Genomic DNA, 15,475 nt, shown 5'->3' on the forward strand with positions numbered 1-15,475 from the left:
GTGCTAGCGGTAGATTGGTCTAGGACAGCCCCAGCAAAAGATCCGTGAGGGACGTTACTTCGACTGGAGCAAAGGTGCAGCTACCCGGGCCTGGAGACAGAGAATTGTAAAGTGGCTGCGGTGCGTGGCTATGGTCGTCAGGAGGACGACGTATAAATCCGGAACTGTTACAACCGAAATCTGTCTCTGCCTCGTCCTTGCATCGCCTAGTGTCTGTGTCATCCAGACAGGGTAAGCAGCGGTCCACCCCCCTATCCGGCCCCCTACCACACACCAGCGATCCTGACCAGGTCGTATCGTTGTCGGGATTGCTGGTGCGTCGTTTAGTGTAACGGGAAACTTAGGGCAAATCCCTCAACGCTCTGATTCTGACCCCAGGGTTCTATTAAAGGGATCATTGGCATGCAAGTCATGGAAAATCCACTCAGTGCTCTGGTTCTGATGCCAGTCTCTCTTAAAGGGATCCCCGGTATGGAAGTGAGGGCAAATTCACTCTGCGCTTTGGTACTGACCCCAGGTCTCTCTTAAACGAATCTCCGGTATGGAAGTTAGGGTAAATCCCTCAGCACTCTGATTCTCACCCCAGGCTTCTATTAAAGGGATCATTGATATGGAAGTCAGGACAAATCCACTCAGTTCTCTGGTTCTGACACCAGGCTGACGGGATGATGTGGGATATTAGGCGTATTAGTCTGGTGGCTCTGGCTGATGGGATGACGTGGGATATTAGGGGTAGTAGTCTGGTGGCTCTGGCTGATGGGATGATGTGGGATATTAGTGGTAGTAGTCGCCTCCCCGCACGGCCTCCTGCATTGCTGTAGACCCGGCTGCGGAGGGTTCTGCAGCCTCCGCCGGGCTGAGCGACGCCGCTGTCCACGTCCCCGAGCCACCCCGCCCAGCGGCGCCACATCCGGTGTCGCCGGTGCGGGACAAGCCCGCGGCCAACGCTGCTGCGTTCCGCCTGCCAGCAACGGCCTATCCCCTGAAGCCGACCGCCACTCCGGCCCCATCCATGACTCCGTTTGCGGCCTGCCCCGCGGCCGCATCTGCGTCACCCCCGGGGTCGGCCACGGCCTGCTTGTCGGGCCCTGCGGTATACCCCTCGGGAACCACGGCTGCCTCTGCCCACCACCCGGCCCCAGCGGCTGCTGGGTTGCCGGAAGCTGCGGCCGCATCTGCCCCGCTCTCAACCCTGGCCGTGTCCCACCCACTAGACTCCGGGGCCTACACCGGACCCTCCGTCTGGGTCATGGAGGTCATACGGAAGAAAAAGGCCAGGGAGCAGGAAGTTTGGAACCTGCTCCATGAGAGAGGGGAGGCTGGCATGGCGGCTTCACGATCTATGGGGCGGCTCGTGTACACCAACTTGGAGAAGGGATAAGGGTTCATTCGGGACCTCGCAACCAGCCAGAAGGTGCACATCAAGGTGACCTCCATCCGTCACGGCCGGGCATTGTGGGCGGGGAACCTGGTAGCGTACTACAATGAGTACTGTCCCCACGGCTACTACGCAGTAGCCGTAATCGCTGAACCCGAAGACCACGAGCCCTCATAAAAAGGACCCCTAGAGACACTCCCTGCATCCCGGGAGCTCTACGGCTGTGAAGCCCCCTTACTACTGATGAGACATCGGCTGTCAGGCGATGGTCCGGACTGTCGGGATTTCGCTGCACCGTTGTGCAGGCCACGAGGACAGTTTTTCATCCAGGTTAAAAAGAATGTTTTTATTGTTTGATCTTTTTCTCCTGACATAGCGGGGATGTGGGGGAGAAGATACTAATGCTAAAGGGAGGGGGAGCATTTATATTCGGTTTTAAACAAAGATGTGGTGTTGTGAGAAAATGTTGTGTTAGGAAAAAACAAACAAAAAAAAGGGGGGGGATTACTCCGGTTAAGTAACTCCTATTGTTATTAAAGTAGTGGTAATTATATATACAGTATGTTAAGAGTTGATTTAATGAATAGTGTGTGTAACCAAAAAAAAAAATGTGTAACAGGTCCCGGGTACGAGGTAGATGTAACGAAGACGCCGACCATGACTCTTTTAAGTGATGGACAAAGAGACGAGAGATATAGAACCAGACAGTGGTCCATCAGTCAGGTCCCCGACACCACGGACACCCCAAAAGGACGCCAATGATGACCCGGTAGGCAAAAGGCCTCGGTCATGGCGTCCCGGACAGCTGAAGGTAGTAGAAGGGGAGAGTAGTGGGAGGTACACGCCATAGAGTAGTTCGGGTGGACCTCGCCAACCTGAAAGAAGTTGTCACGTGGTATGCGCGCCAGCGAGTAGTAGTAGGCTGCTCGGAGCATGGTGGTCCCGTTTTGGTTCGGCCCCCGTGGGCGGCGGGTTTGGCCCAACGACCGGTCTGACAGCAGACTGTGGACAAGCTTTAGGATGACGTAGATAGGAAGTACGATTGTCGGGACGACAATGGACAAAGGAAGGGGGAGGGTGGGGAAGGTGACTTGATGGACAGACTTGACTGGAAGTAGGAGGGAATGGTTGGTGCACTATGGACGGAGATTGACAAGGACAGCAGGGTGATAGCTGGGAAAGACAGACAAGAGAGTGCAGTACCTAGAAATGACCACAAGATGGCAGGGGGGAGTAGTTCAGGACTCAACAGCAGCTTAGGGCTTGAGAAACGCTTAGTCATGGGGGGCGGGGAGATAGGAACCCAGGAGGGGAATTCCCGGTGAGAGAGGGAATAAATAGGACTGGTTGGGGTTCCAGGCAGGCTAGTCCTGGGAGGAGCTTGGCAGAAGACGGAGAACAGCGAAGAGCTCGACCAGGGGACTGACAGGAAAGAGACAGTCAGGGGGGTGGCCCTTACCCGACGGACCGCAGGACAGACGAGGCCCTGGGGGTACCGATTGGACAACGACCTCGAGCAGGTGAAGCACTGGCGGTAGATTGGTCTAGGACAGCCCCAGCGAAAGATCCTCGAGGGACGTTGCTTCGACTGGAGGAAAGGTGCAGGTACCCAGGCCTGGAGACGGAGAACTGTAAAGAGGCTGCGGTGCGTGGTTGTGGTCGTCAGGAGGACGACGAATAAAATCCGGAACTGTTACAGCTGAACTCTGCCTCCGTCTTGTCCTTGCTTCGCCTGGTGTCTGTGTCGTCCAGACGTGGTAAGCAGTGGACCACCCCCCAATCCCGGCCCCCTACCACATTTGGCGTAGTCGGCAGGATTGCCGCCGCTAATACGATATCTTCCGCGGCAGGCCAGCGCCAGGAGGACTCCAAAAGAACTGTTCAACTGTGGATTACAAATACCAGTGGATTACAAAACTGCTCACCTGTGGATTATAATTTGGAGACTTGGTTCCGGTTCATCGTTTGTCATCAGAGGATCCGGGGTGGTACCAGAAGCCGATCAACATGGCTGTGGTACTCCAACGCCAGGAAGAGGCCCTGGCATTTGCAGTTATTTTGGACGGACTGGGGCAATCTCCAAGTTACCCCTGTGGGGAGCAGTGTATGTCTGGAGACCACCGCCCCTCATACTGGACCCGGGAAGATGGGTGGAGAAGCCGACCATCGCTCCACCCAAGGGAGGGAGTGGCCCGGGTGGGAAGACCGGCTGCACTGTTTGGCGCCATTCGATTGCTGTACACCGGACGGGATGCGACGCTGCAGTTGCCGTGACCTCGGACGCCTGGAATGGAGGTGGCGTCAAGAGGTCGGATCTCGCTGGGAGACCTGCTTTCTGGAGCCACAGACAGCCCCCCGGACATCGGACGGACAGGAGGAGCGACCGCGGGCCCTGCGGGATCAGCCGCCGAAGACATCACCTGGGAGCCTCCCTGCGGGACCCACGAGCCTGGTGACTGGCCCTGCTGGACGGCCGTGTGAAGATCGGAGGTTGCGGGAGGAGTCGCGGGATGATGTGGAATATTAGGGGTAGTAGTCCGGTGGCTCTGGCTGACGGGATGATGTGGGATATTAGGGGTAGTAGTCCGGTAGCTCTGTCTGACGGGATGATGTGGGATATTATAGTGAATGTGGCTATGCGGAGTGGGCGGGGCTATACACTTTGCTTTATATATAGATATACTCATTATAATTTGTTAGAACTAAGCGTAGTTACCGTATTTTTTGGACCATAAGATGCACTTTTTTCCCCAAAAATTTTTGGGGAAAGTGGGGGTGCGTCTGTGGCGCCCCCAGGAGTATGGTCGCCACAGTGGCATTACCTTCCTCCTAGGGAGAGTGATGTCATGCCTGGAAGCAATGAAGGGTCTCTCTGGCAGTTAATCACTGCATGCAACACAGTTTCCACTCCGGGTCAACAGAGGGAGCTCTGAACCCAGAAATGAGGGGGAGGAGCTGTCTCTGGGGGCCAGGAAGGAGTGAGTCAGTTAGTGTGAGGAGGGCGTCATGTGCAGACGTGGAGGAGAAGAGATGGGGAGACTGAGGAAAGTGGAGAGCTCAGTCCCAGTGATAGCGGATGATCTGGAGCCTGGTCTCCAAGGGTGTATGGATACTAACGGTCCTGCAACAGAAACCAGAGGAATAGGAAGCTGTAAATGCCCTATTACCACATAATCCTCGGAGGCACAACAGCGACGGGTGAGCCAAGAGAGATAGAAGGCTACGGCTGTCTGCCATGCGAGTGGAGTGTGGATAACATCAGAAAGGAGGAACTCCAGTGTAACTCAGTACTGGGAGTACTTCATAGAGAGCGCTAGTAAAGAGACTGCACAACCCATCTGCCAGAGTGATTCCTGATTTTCTTCCAGGCTAACCAGCTCCTGTGCCATCTGTACTCAGGACCCTGGACTGCATTTGCCAAGTAAAGGTAAAGAAATTGCATCTATTGTGTCCTTGCCTTCATGCTGCAACCTCCCCGGCACTGCTACATCTCTATGCCTGACACTGCACCTTCCTTCCCAACACCCATCTACACTGCCCTGGGACAACAGCCCTGCCTGTGGAGGGTTATAACATCTTGGCTGCACCACACCATCTGTCCCAGCAGATCTGTCTGCAGCGTCGGCTTAACATCTTCATTGCCGAACACCACAGGTGGCGTCACGAATCATCTATTCATAAACTTTATTCCATCACTTCACTCCCTTACATGGATGCCCAGGGCCACGGACCGGGTCACCGCTACTGTGACACTTCCCTGTGAAATACCGGCCCGGTACCGAGTACCCCACTGCCCTGGCGGGCGATCCATTTTGGCGTCACGAACAGGATTTACGGAGCCCGGTGTCCCCGGGTCTTGTGTGCCAGAGACTGTGCTGTGTGCTATGGACTATTTGTGAAAGTGCCACCATTATCCTGCTGCTTGGCGCGCGCGGGAAACAAAAGAGTCGGGCCGTTGTGGGCGGAGCCAGCCGAAGAGCACGAAGAAGTGAAGTGCCGCGCGGGAAGAAGTGACCTCGCGTGAGAGGTGGCAGAAGCTGAGGCCTGCAGCCGGTAAGCCTGCTCAACCCCGGGGCCTGGCTAATGTTAACTGGGGGGAGAGAATGTCAGAGGCATGCGCCGATGCAGTGGCGGATGCCCCCGCCAACCCCTCAGCGCCGCAAGATGCAGGGCCCAACGCGGCTGCGGCTCCAATAGCACCCACCGCAGCGGTCCCCATAATGCCGCTGTCTGTGCCTTACATACCGGGAGCAGCATGGCTACCGCAGTATTCATGGGAGTCACATACCCTGAGTGACTTCAAAGAGAGACTGTGCAGTTTGTTTGAAGTCTATCCTCTGTCTGAAGGCCAGAAAGTGAACATCCTTAATGGGCAGCTAACAGGTGCAGCACAGAGGGAAGTAAAAGCCTGGCAGGACACTGATAAAGAGACTGTTACAAAGATTCTGGCCAAGCTAAGAAGCACCTTTGACACTCGCCCTGCAGCTGAGATCAAGATGAGATTCTTTGGGTGTAAGCAGAAAGCCCAGGACAGTATACGGGACTATGCTCTTAACCTGCAGGAGGCGCTGCGAGCCGTCAAGCAGATTTACCCAGACAGTGTGAAAGATGGAGACGGACTGTTAAAGGAACAGTTTATTGAAGGACTCTTATTCAGCACCCACAGAGCACAGCTGCGCATCATAGCCCTACAGAACCCTGATCTGGACTTTGCTGATTTCAAAGACAGGGCTATCCGGGTGCTGCATGAACCAAATGTCAGCCATCCAGCGCCCCCTAGGCGCCCAGCGATTACATACCACCAGGAAGCAACATCTTTCCCTTCCATCCCTGTGGAGGCTGATGCACAGACTCTGGACAAAGATCCATCTGCAGAACTGCGTCTTCAGGTCCAGGAGTTGACCAATGGTATGGCTGTGGGTCGCCCTCCCAGGGCTGTGGGGTATTCGGTACCGGGCCGGTGTCAGTGGGATGTGTCACAGTGGCGGTGACCCGGACCGTGGCCCTGGGCGCCCAAGTAATAGAAAGATGTGAGTTAAATGAATAGTTTGTGACGCCACCTGTGGTGTTCGGCAAGGGAGGTGTTAAGGTGTTAAGCCGACGCTGCATGCAGATCCTCCGGGACAGATGGTGTGGTGCAGCAATGATGGTATAGCCCTCCACAGGCAGGGCTGTAGTCCCAGGGCAGTGTAGATATGGAGACACTTAGGTGATGTAGTGTCTGGCGCAGGGGATGTAGCAGTGTCAGGCAGACGCAGGAAGGAATGGAGGACACCAGGGTATGTAGTTCCAAAGCTTTACTCACAGTCTGTAGTGCCCGCTTCTGTGCCGTGTCCTCCGGGTCAGGGACTCAGTCAACCCCCAGGCAAGATGGAAAGATCCCTTCCACACTCTGCCAACTTATGTACCTTTCCTGAACGTCTCCTCTATAGCGCCTTTAAGTGTGAAGATCTCCAGTACCGTGTTACACTGGAGTTGCTCCTGACAGATGTTCCCAAGAACTCTACTTGCACGGCAGACAGCTGTAGCCTGCTTCGGGGACTCTCTACTCCTAAGTCCCGGCTCTCTATCCGTATTGCTGTTGTGCCCTCAAGTCTTAGATGGGAGTAGTGAATTTACAGCCCACTACTCCCCGGCCTTGCTCTTAGAACATCTAGGCAAGGTTCTTCCTCTAACCCACGTCCTCTGTGTTCCCTTTTACTCCTACGTTCCGTACTTGTCCTTTTCCCTTCTATGGAAGCTCAGGCTTCAGGTCAACGTCCTTCTCCTTCTTTCCTTTCCCGTGCCAGCTGGCTCAGGTCACTGAGGCAGCTGCAGCACTCCTTCCTTCATCCCTTCTTCCAGGGATCCCCACTCCTCCCGAGTGGCTTCCTTCCTCACTGACCTCCTGTCAGACTGACCTGTCATCCTAAACCATCCCGCTCATATATATACTCTGAACTCCACCCACCTCCCAGCACGTCTAGTGTTCCAAGCAGGGAACCACCAAAGGTGCTCTGCCTCTCTCTAAGTAAAGAGCCGCAATGTGGTTATGCTGAACTACTCTATTGTGTGGAGTGCGAGTGTTGGAGCGTGGTCAGGAGCCTCCAACTTACCTGGATGGTGGGGCACCACACCTTAGGAGAAGGTGCAGTACCTCTGTGGCGACTGAGCCTCAGGGGCGCCACAGCTGCACTTGCTAAAACCGTGCAGTCCCTGCAGGTATCCTCCAAGGAGAAGATCCAGCTCACCTCCAGTCCAGAAGATGTATTGTGGCTAAAGAAGAAGAGGATCCCGCCACTCCGAGGATGGAACAACGATCGCTATGACCAGGTTGGACGTCCCATCTGTCGTCACTGCCACAAGGCAGGCCACATCGCTAGATTCTGTTATTTAAACGAGCAACCCCTGGGGCAGAGGGCCAACCCCCAGGAGTAGGACCACAAGGCCCAAAGAACTGGTGAGCCAAGTATGTTTGAGGGAGACCAGTCCTCCCAGTGGTGATTGATGGTATCCCCATGAACGCTTTGCTGGACACTGGCTCCCAGGTGACAACTATGCCCTATATCCTTTACAAGCATTATTGGGCTGATTCTGAACTTACTCGCGGCCCAAGTGATGAACTCACAGTAGTTGCCAGTAATGGTCAGTCTTTACCGCAAGTGGGATGTAAAGAAATTACTGTTAAAGTGGGTCGAGTAGAGTTAAAATCTCAAGGTCTGATAGTTGTGAATATTGATCAACGAGAATGTAACCCAATGATGACTCTTGGTACCAATGTGATTGAAAATTGTCTTTCTGAGGTTATTGTCTTGTTGCAACAGGTGGCTGAGACTGCTGGTTCCAGTGACCAACGAGTCAGGGCCCTGATGCAAAGACAGCAGGTAGAACTCTCTGGCGGAGAAATTGGCAGCGTCAGAGTGAGTGATTCTTTCCCAATTGCAATACCCCCCAGATGTGAAATGTTGATTTGGTGTCGGGCAGCCATAGTCCTCAGAGGGAAACATTACCAGGCAATGGTAGAACCAGTGTATTCTGATAGCAGGCCCACTGTCCTGACAGCCAGGGGGGTAGTTGATGTCCATAAAGGGAGGGTACCTGTACGCCTCTTGAATTGTGGGGAGGAGGTCACAATACCTTGGTATGCCACAGTTGCTAAGCTGCTTACTGTCAGTAACAATGCAATACAGGCAGCAGAGCCCTTGGTCTCATCTGACCAGGTGGAGGACAATGGCTCTGTAAAGCAGCAGGAGGAGAGGTGTCAGCAGCTGCATGTGGGAACTGACTCCACCTCTTCATACCAAAAGAGTGGGGTTTACTGGGTGACCCAGGAGTATGAGCGGGTATTCAGTAAACACCCTCTAGACTTTGGGAAGGCAAAAGGGGTTCAACACCATATCCCCACTGGAGACCATCCACCCATAAAAGAAAGGTACCGGCCTATACCCCCAGCACAATACCAGTGTGCTAAAAGTATGTTGTGGGAAATGAAGGAAGCTGGGGTGATCAGAGACAGTTGTAGCCCCTGGGCAGCTCCAAAAGTATTTGGGAAAAAAAAGATGGTACCATGAGAATGTGTGTTGATTACAGAAAAATTAACAGCATTACACATAAGGATGCCTACCTATTAACCAGAATTGAAGAGTCATTAGCCGCACTTAAAACTGCTAACTATTTTTCCACCTTAGATCTCACTAGTGGGTATTGGCAGGTTCCCGTGGCAGAGGCAGACAAGGAGAAAACAGCGTTTACCACCCCAATGGGTCTCTGTGAGTTCAACTACATGCCATTCGGGCTCTGCACCGCTCCAGGGACATTCCAATGGCTGATGGAGTGCTGTCTGGGACACAAGAACTTCGAGACAGTCCTGTTGTACCTTGATGATGTCATTGCTTTTTCCAAGACTTATGAAGACCATCTGAAACACCTGGCTGAGGTGTTTGAAGCCTTGTCCAACTTTGGCCTGAAGGTGAAGCCTTCCAAATGCCACCTCCTGAAGCCCAAGGTTCAGTACCTCGGTCATGTAGTGAGTGCAGAAGGTGTGGCACCGGATCCTGACAAGGTCACTGTCATCCGGGACTGGCAGAAGCCCAGCAACCTCCATGAGTTACGTGAATTCCTCGGGCTGGTAGGCTACTAATGAAGGTTCATCAAAGGCTTTACTGAGATAGCCACTCCTATGCAAAATCTTCTGGTGGGTCAGCCCAAGAAGGCCAGAAAGCAGAGTCCTGCATTCGAATGGAATGAGGAGCTGGAGAGGTCCTTCACTCGACTGAAGATGGCTCTCACAGGAGATGAAGTTCTGGCCTACCCAGATTATGACCAACCCTTTGTGTTGTATACTGATGCCAGCAACGTGGGACTTGGAGCAGTACTGTCACAGGTACAGAATGGCAAAGAAAGAGTGATCTCCTATGCCAGCAGGAAGCTGCGTCCCACTGAAAGGAACCCTGACAACTACAGTTCCTTCAAGCTGGAGTTCCTCGCCATAGTCTGGACTGTGACTGAACGATTCAAGCATTACCTAGCTTCACCCAAGTTTACCATCTTCACGGATAATAACCCGTTGGCTCACTTGGACACAGCAAAGCTAGGTGCACTGGAGCAACGATGGATGGCTCGGCTGTCTAACTATGAATTTACCATCAAGTACCGAGCGGGGCACAAGAATTCCAATGCTGATGCGCTGTCCAGAATGCCCAATCTGCCAGATGCAGGAGAAGACCCTGAGGCACTTGAAGAAATAGAGCTACCTGCCTTCCACCGGCCAATTGCGGCCCAACGTGCCCAAGGAGTGAGGAACAGATGGTCTATCCTGAAAGAGCATACCCTCAATCCATTGCCTCATCATGACTGAGCAGAATCCCAGGATAGTGACCCTGCAGTCCGCCTGGTAAAGGAGCTGCTGTCACAAGCCTACTCACGCCCGGATTCAGATGCTCCTGAAGAAACCCAGCAGTTGTGGAAGGAAAGAGGCAGACTTTTCATCTATGAAGGAAAGCTGTGTCGGAGGAGTATCAATGCAGCACTCATGAGTTGGTCTGGCAGGTGGTAGTCCCAAAGAGAAAGGCATCGATGGTCCTGGAAGCATACCACAATGGAGCTGGACACTTCGGATGGAAGAAGTTAGAGGCCTTGCTTCGGGAGAGATTCTATTGGGCTGGTATGAGGAAGGCTATTGAAAATTGGTGCCGGGAGTGTGGACAATGTAATCTGCACAGAAAGAACCGTAACAGCCAGCGAGCTCCTTTGCAGCCAATAATAATCAAGCAACCCCTTGAGTTGGTCGCCCTGAACTGTTATGAATGTGTCACCGAGGAGGAAAAGCAAAAACAAGCTAAGCCCCAGAAAACCAGAGAGGTAGGTAACTAAGCGGATTGCAGACCCCTGATCCTATCCAAACAACTAGCAGTAGCCGTGGAGCGTACTTACGATGATCCTAGATGCCTCGTCACAGCCAGAGAACTAAATAAGCCTAAAGAAAGAAAAGGGGAAATCTAAACTGCCCAGAGCAGAACCCAAAGCAATAGACAGCCCCCAAACATGTATTGTCGGTGAGACAAGATGAAAACACAAACACAGATAGAAAAATAGGCTGAGCAAACGATGGGGCCCACACTAACTAGAAAGGAAAGGAAAGATGCTGTCTGCAATCACGCACAAAACCCTGCCAAAAAATACCAAGACTTTCTGATAACAAAAACCCTGAGGTCGCTAGACTTCAATTCCCTATATCAGCACTCTGGTATATTCTGAAGACAGAGCAAAAAGAGACCAATCTGATCAGGGACAAAAGCAAACTGGCATAAACAGAGACATAAAAGTGGAAATTCAGCACAGCCCCAGCAGGGGCTGGCTGACCACAAAAACTGAGTAAACCAGACCAAATCTCATGTGAAAAAATAGCAGAGCACACTTAGCTTGAGAAGGCAGGAACAGAACTGGAAACCAGAACCTCAGGGCAGGAAAAAATCACCAGCACAAAATTAGGGAGTCGGCTGTCTTAAATCCAGTCAGAGACTCCTGATGTCCAATCACAGTCCTCGTCCTCAGGTGGCAGGTCTCTGCCATTTAGATCAGCTTCATTACCTGCTGTCACCACCAGGAACATGGACGCCGGGAAGATGGACGCCGGTCCGGGGACGGCGTATGCTCAGGTTCAGATCTCGTCCCGAGATCTCGTTGCCAAGATTTGAATCTTGTCTCCCGCCAGCTGCCCCAGCACAGCCCACCTGCCCCAGCCCAGCACAGCTTCCACAGCCCAGCTTCCCCAGCACAGCCCAGCTGCCCCAGCACAGCCCACCTGCCCCGGCACAGCCCACCTGCCCCAGCACAGCCCAGTTGCCCCAGCACAGCCCACCTGCCCCAGCACAGCCCAGTTGCCCCAGCACAACCCAGATGTCCCAGCCCAGCTGCCCCAGCACAGCCCAGCTGCCCCATCACAGCCCAGTTGCCCCAGCACAGCCCATCTGCCCCAGCACAGCCCAGCTGCCCCAGCACAGCCCAGCCCAGCTGCCCCAGCACAGCCCAGCTGCCCAGCACAACCAACCTGCCCCAGCACAGCCCACCTGCCCCAGCACAGAGCTGCCGCCACCGCACCAGCCTGGACCACTAAATGACCCCTGTGACCACTCCTCCACATGTGCCGGATCTCTTCCCAGGTAAGCTGAATTCGGACTGTAAGACGGCCCTCCATTTGACACATTATTATTTTTTCCCTATTTTCCTTCTGAAAATTTGGGGTGCGTCTTATGGTCCGGTGAGTCTTATAGTCCGAAAAATACGGTAGTTACTATGCCCGGGCAGCGCCGGGCTCTTCATCTAGTATATATGTAAACTAGCTGAAGAGCCCGGCGCTGCCCGGGCATAGTAACTAACTGTGGTTATAGTAAATTATAATTATCCTCCATCCCATAGACCCGTGCCCATATACCCATCATACATATCCACGATCCCATAGGCCCGTGCCCATATACCCATCATACATATCCTCCATCCCATAGTCCCGTTCCCATATACCCATCATACATATCCCCATCCCATAGTCGAGTGCCCATATACCCATCACACATCCTCCATCCCATAGTCCCATGCCCAAATCCCCATCATACATATTCGCCATCCCATAGTCCCATGCCCATATACCCATCATACATATTTGCCATCCCATAGTCGAGTGCCCATATACCCATCACACATCCTTCATCTCACAGTCCCATGCCCATATACCAATCATACATATCCTCCATCCCATAGTCCCGTGCCCATATACCCATCATACATATCCTTCATCCCATAGTCCCGTGCCCTTATACCCGTCATACATATCCTCCATCCCATAGTCCAGTGCCCATATACTCATTACACATCCTCCATCCCATAGTCCCGTGCCCATATACCCATTATGACATCATCATCACCATGGCAACGGTTATGACATAACCGTCACCATTGCAACCTATGACGAATCAGCGTTGCCCATATACCCATCATACATATCCTCCATCCCATAGTCGAGTGCCCATGTACCCATCACACATCCTCCATCCCATAGTCCCATGCCCATATAGCCATCACACATCCTCCATCCCATAGTCCCATGCCCATATAGCCATTATACATATTCGCCATCCCATAGTCGAGTGCCCATATACCCATCACACATCCTTCATCCCATAGTCCCATGCCCATATACCAGTCATACATATCATCCATCCCATAGTCCAGTGCCCATATACCCATCACACATCCTCCATTCCATAGTCAACCAATATGACATCATAATGAGCTGCGGGGCTTGCAACCTATGATGACATCAGCGTCGCCATGGCAACTATTGTGACATTATAATGAGGGGCGGGTCTTCATACGCACACACTTTCCCCATTATGTAGAGAGGGGCATTATGACATCATAATGAGGGGCGGGGCTTGACGCGCACACACTTTTTCCCCAGTATATAGATAGGGGCAAAATTGTTTGGTGAATTGGAACGCTCAGGGTTAAAATTTCGCCTCACAACATAGCTTAGGACGCTCTCGGGGTCCAGACGTGTGACTGTGCCAAATTTTGTGGCTGTAGCTGCGACGGTGCGGATGCCTATCCCGGACACACGCACACACACACACACACACACACACACACACACACATACACACTTTGAGCTTTATATATTAGATAATACATAAATGTATAATCACTTATAATGATTACACACACAAAACAAATATATGTGACATGTGACCATGTGTATGTAATGATATTATGGTCTTCAATGGAGAATGAAAAAGAAGAGGTTGAACAAAGAAATGATATCACAATTCTTTTTTTTTTTTTAAATAATATACCTTTTTTTAGCTCTATGGATTTACAAAAACGCATAAAAAATGTGCTTATTTTCCACTGCTTTTTTCTGCCAAGAGAAGCGGAAATGTCTGCAAGCAAATACGCATTGTGTACACATAGCCTTAGTGTATTGTCCGCATGCTACTTTACCCTGATTGCCACCACACCAGGGCAATCGGGAAGAAGTGGGCCAAGCGCCAGAATCGGAGCATCTGATCTGATGTGCCAATTCTGGGGTGGTTGAGGGCTTGTGTTTTTAGGCTGGGAAGGGCCCAATAACCAGGGACCTTCCCGGCCTGATAGTATAAGCCTGCAGCTGTCTGCTTTACCTGTGCTGGTTATGGAAAATAGAGGGGGGGGCCCACACATCACTTTTTTAATTATTTATTTAATAGGTTTAATAAGGCTAAAAACACCCTTTAGTGCCACATGAAATGCATTAAGGGTGTTAGTTATAATTTGGGGGTCTTGTGACATATCTACAGGACAGCTACCTATTCTATCTATATCTGTATATAGGATTGCAGAACACCAGCCTTATAATACATAATTACAGTATATAAAAGATGATAACGCATTGCATACTCATGTCATGCGATGTCATACAGGTGCTAGTTGACGGAAAAAAATCGCACTGGCATAACAAGCTGAACTATGCGGATTGCACTTGTCCAGCTTTTCAGGAGCCACTGTGAGGTGAGCGGCCCTATAGGTGAGAGCCCACACCAGGTATGAAGACCCTCGTACATGCTGCAGTTCTTATTTTACATGGACACTCAGTGTGGGGGGGAAGCTGCCATCTGATCAGTCCTGCTGCTGGGCCACATTGCTCCCTGAGAAGTCAGTCCTTTCATGGACAACACCTGGAGAAAATCCAGTCATGTGACCTCCATACTGGTTGTGGAGCACCCCAGGGCAGAGGGGGTCGGGGCTGCAGTGCCTGCGCTGCTCCTCGTCTCCAGCAGAGGGCGCCGCGCTTCTGGCTGCTGTGATGCGTTCTTGCTTCTTGTTACGTGATCTCTTTCTCAATGAAGAGACGTTTCCGAGCTGCAGGAACAGTTTCATCCCCAGAGCAACAGAATTCCTGAATGAGAGCGGCTGCCACAGCGGCTCCCCACGGCGGGTGCACCGGGTGTCCTGGCACCATGACCCGCACCTAGCGGCTGAGGAATCGCCGACCCTCGCGTCACCCCCGCACATGTCTCCTGCTGAGAAGCGGCTCGGTGGGGCTGCGCAGGGTGTCCTCTCCATGGGGGCACAGGGGACTGTACGCAGGAGGAGCCCCCGGCCGGGCACAGCGCGGGCCACCGACCCATCCCTGCTACTGGCACTGATGGCCCTGATCTCAGCGCTGCAGCATCCTGTGCAAGGTAAGAAGAGAGGACCCGCTGCGGTCTCCTGCCCAGGGAGACACCACCCGAGATTGTGCCTCCCACACCGCGTGCAGGTGCAGGGCAGCAGTCACACACAGCGGCAGCCACTGAGAACCCAGAGCCGCGCACTCACTGCGATCACAGCCTAATGCAGGTGTGGGCAAGAGCAGAAATACAGCAGATACCCTGGGAGAGGGCTACAATCAGATCTGTAAGAGCAGAAATACAGCAGATACCCTGGGAGAGGGCTACAATCAGATCTGTAAGAGCAGAAATATAGCAGATACCATGGAGAAGGCTACAATCAGATCTGTAAGAGCAGAAATATAGCAGATACCATGGAGAAGGCTACAATCAGATCTGTAAGAGCAGAAATATAGCAGATACCATGGAGAGGTCT

At 52.5% G+C, this 15,475-nt stretch overlaps 1 protein-coding gene across 2 annotated transcripts in view; it reads left to right on the forward strand.

Moving 5' to 3' along the window:
* Window positions 1–14,679: 14,679 nt before the first annotated feature.
* The window catches only part of KIAA1549L (KIAA1549 like), a 499,083-nt gene continuing 498,287 nt past the window's right edge, over window positions 14,680–15,475 (forward strand). The window contains exon 1 of one of the 2 annotated variants that reach the window (XM_073576347.1): window positions 14,680–15,072. In XM_073576347.1, the coding sequence (XP_073432448.1) occupies window positions 14,694–15,072 (379 nt within the window). In that variant the 5' untranslated portion in view covers window positions 14,680–14,693. The remainder of the gene's footprint in view (window positions 15,073–15,475) is intronic. The other variant, XM_073576346.1, reaches the window with a different exon arrangement.

Source organism: Dendrobates tinctorius, unplaced genomic scaffold (genome assembly GCF_039654945.1).
Source record: "Dendrobates tinctorius isolate UK_male_01 unplaced genomic scaffold, ASM3965494v1 ptg000048l, whole genome shotgun sequence".
NCBI classification, from domain to species: domain Eukaryota; kingdom Metazoa; phylum Chordata; class Amphibia; order Anura; family Dendrobatidae; genus Dendrobates; species Dendrobates tinctorius.